Raw genomic sequence first — 3,347 nt, 5'->3', positions numbered from 1 at the left:
CAAGCCTGGACACATTCCTGGGGTGTCCAGGCTTGTCGTGGTCGATCCCGACGAGCCTGGACACATCTCATTTTGGGTCGCTGACGACAAGGTTGGCCAACGTCAAGCCTGGACCCATTCCTGAAGGTGTCCAGGCTTGTCGGGATCGACCCCGAGATGCTTTGACATATCTCATTTTGAGTCGCTGACGACAAGGTTGGCCCAGGCTTGTCGTCATCCAACCTTGTCGTCGTCCAACCTTGGCGCGGTCCCGTTTGTGTATATATATTTATATTTGTGTATATAACGAATATATAGGCTATTTTAAATAATGTCCAGTGAAATGGAGGACATTCTCCCTGCAAAACGGCCGAGAACACATTCTTCTGAAAGAAAGAACGTTTTAGGGAAAGGTATTCCTATTAAAGGACAATCAAGGGAAATTATTTGCTCGGTTCGGGACTATTTCGAACAGGAAAGGGACAATAGAGGATCAATTATCCCTGTAAATTTGGTGCTTGACAGGACTGCCGCTGCTGTAAAAGTAAATAAATGTACCATCGTGAAAATTGGCAAGGAGAAGTTCGAAAATGAAGAAAATCAATCCGGGTCTTCAAAATTAGAAACTCCAGGCAAGAAGAGAAAAGTAAGTAAACGTGTGACGAATTTGGATACTTTCCAAAAAGACGCTATACGGCGACATATTTATTCTTATTATCAAAAGAAGGAGCACCCCACTCTCCTGAAATTACACGCGTCACTCCAAGAAGCCGAACTTTTTCAAGGAAGCAAAACATCCTTGTATAGTATTATTAAAAAGTTGGGGTTTTCGTATAAGAAAATAAATGGAAGGAGACTTTTAATGGAGAAGCCGGACGTTTCTGCGTGACGATGTAGATTTCTTCGGGAAATATTAAAACATAATTTTGATAATATAGTATGGCTTGATGAAACCTGGGTGAACGTGAACCACAGCGTTAGTAAAGGATGGACCGACGACACGCTTCGGGGCACAATGGGATTGCCGTTAGGTAGAGGGGGAAGGATTATACTTCTTCATGCCGGTACGTCTTCTGGGTTCCTCCCAAACTGTTTCCTTCTCTTCACATCGAAGAAAACAGGAGATTATCATGAGGAAATGAACCAAACGAAATTTCTTCAGTGGTTTCAGGAATCTCTTCTCCCCGAACTGCACACGCCATCCATTATTGTTATGGATAACGCAAAATACCATTCAGTTATTGCTGACAAAGCTCCTACTATGGCCACTAGAAAAGAGGACATTGTTCGTTGGTCAATTCAACGCAACGTGGAGGTTCGAGATGATTTGAGAAAAGCAGAATTAATGCAACTCGTGCAAAGACACAAACCCCAATTCCCCACATACGTCATTGATAAAATCGCTACTCAACATGGACATAAAGTAGTGAGACTTCCCCCTTACCATTGTCACTTCAATGCCATAGAACTTATTTGGGCACAAATTAAAGGGTACGTTGGCCGTAAAAATAAAAGTTTCACCATGTCGTCTGTTGTAAAATTAACAGAAGAAGCCATAGCCTCAATTACGCCAGAAAACTGGAGAGATGCAGTTAACCATACGTATAAAGTTATTCAAGATGCATGGAAAAATGAAGGTGTGCTTGAAGAAAGTGTAGAACAATTAATAATAAGTGTTGGTGGTTCCAGTGATTCATCTGGTGAAGAGGAGCTTAGTAGCAGTGACATCAGTAGTAATGATGATGATGACTTGAGTGGAGTCTATCCACTGGAATAAATTACATTTCAGGTATGTCTGATTCTAAATTATGCTTGCATTTACCTTTCTAGGCCTATACTGAAATAAAATGAAAATAGTAGTTCTTTCAGAAAATGTGTTCCGGGGGGAGGACACATGTAGTATTCTGGGGGGCACTGCTGGTACTATTTTATTTATTATTATATGTTAAGACGTATTATTTTGATCTCGTCCGGGGGCACTCTCAGAGTTCCGGGGGGCAGTGCCACCCCAAAAACATGTCTGGAAGAAACCCTGAATGACAAAAGCAAACTTTTTTTTTTTTTTTGGACAGCACAATATATATAATATGTTCCAGTGACAAAAAATTGAAAAAGCAAAATCGTCGCGGGAACCAAAAATTGTTTACTGATCTCATTGCAGAAATACTTGTTTCTTACGTTTAGTCAGTATAGTACCATAGAACGGGGTGAAACAGATCACTAGCACACACCTACATTGAAAGAGTGCTGTCACCTATCGTTTCAAATTGAGTGTAGGAAATATATAATGAAAAGAAGGATGATTAGACACGAGATCTGTGAGCATAGAAAGTTAGAGTATGATGCATGCAGATTGTGTGTATAGTGCAAATTTGCTTAATGGTAAAAACGTAATTATTGCAGAACCCTGTTTCCGTTATATTGGTGTGACTACAGTACGCAGTTATAGCTTTTAGCATCTGCTAGAGAAACAACATAGAAAACTAAAAAACTAAAGATCATTTATTTGTAAATATTTGTTGACAAATTTCTAACAAATGCATATTTCTACCAGCCCCAAATTTCAGATGAATCCGGACATTCAGAAGTGTTTTGTAAGTTCTTTTTATCCTCATGATTTGTTTATATTTTTCATTTATTTTTTCCTCATAAGCATTTAAAAGATGTTCTACTGTTAAAAAAAAACACATTTAAAAAGAATACTTTCTTTACAATCACAGGCAAGATTTCATTTCTCTCTCTCTCTCTCTCTGTCACATAAACACACACACACACACAGCCCTCCCCCTTCCTAACATGCAGAAACTGAGACGACAAACATATCTTTTCATCCATCCAAACAAATCAATATTTAGAGATTTCCTTTTTCGTTGACTCACAAGACAATTCTAGCCCGAGAACTAACCGGGATGCGCATGAAGTGGCAACAGCGTACCACGTGCTTCTCCAAACGTCAATTTGCTTCTAGTTTAGAATGGATTTTAGTAATAGTTTGCCCCTGTGGTAGTAATCTGTCACGATGACCTCTTTACAGTCCCAGGAAACGGGAAGTATTATCTTGGTGGTGCACTCGTGCCGTCTTTAGAGCTGGGGAAGGAGAGCTGTTTCCACTATTTGTTCATTTCCTTTGTTTCTGAGTCATAAAGGTAAACTCAACTTTCATCCCTTGTCACTAGTCTGTCGAAAAAGTTTTCTTCATTCACCTCACAGCCAGGGGCGGATCCAAGACCGACTTCTGGGGGGCGGTAGGTTGGCATACTGCTACTTTTAATGGCTCCAAACTTTGGAATGGGTTTTATTTATATATAAAGTAAAAAAGTTTCCTCTTCTGGGGGGGGGCGATCGCCCCGATCACCCCCTGGATCCAC

The 3,347-nt window shown here is 40.2% G+C and overlaps 1 protein-coding gene across 1 annotated transcript; it reads left to right on the top strand.

Moving 5' to 3' along the window:
- Window positions 1–994: 994 nt before the first annotated feature.
- Window positions 995–1,756, top strand: LOC145670049 (uncharacterized). Its single transcript, XM_081738398.1, has one exon. The coding sequence runs from the start codon at window positions 995–997 to the stop codon at window positions 1,754–1,756; it is 762 nt and encodes a 253-aa protein (XP_081594524.1).
- The last annotated feature ends 1,591 nt before the right edge of the window (window positions 1,757–3,347 follow it).

This window comes from Thermobia domestica, chromosome 14, assembly GCF_964235325.1.
Source record: "Thermobia domestica chromosome 14, izTheDome1.hap1.1, whole genome shotgun sequence".
In the NCBI taxonomy this organism is placed as follows: Eukaryota; Metazoa; Arthropoda; class Insecta; order Zygentoma; family Lepismatidae; genus Thermobia; species Thermobia domestica.
Note: the sequence above shows the minus strand (reverse complement) of the source record. Positions and strands in the feature narration are given on the sequence as shown.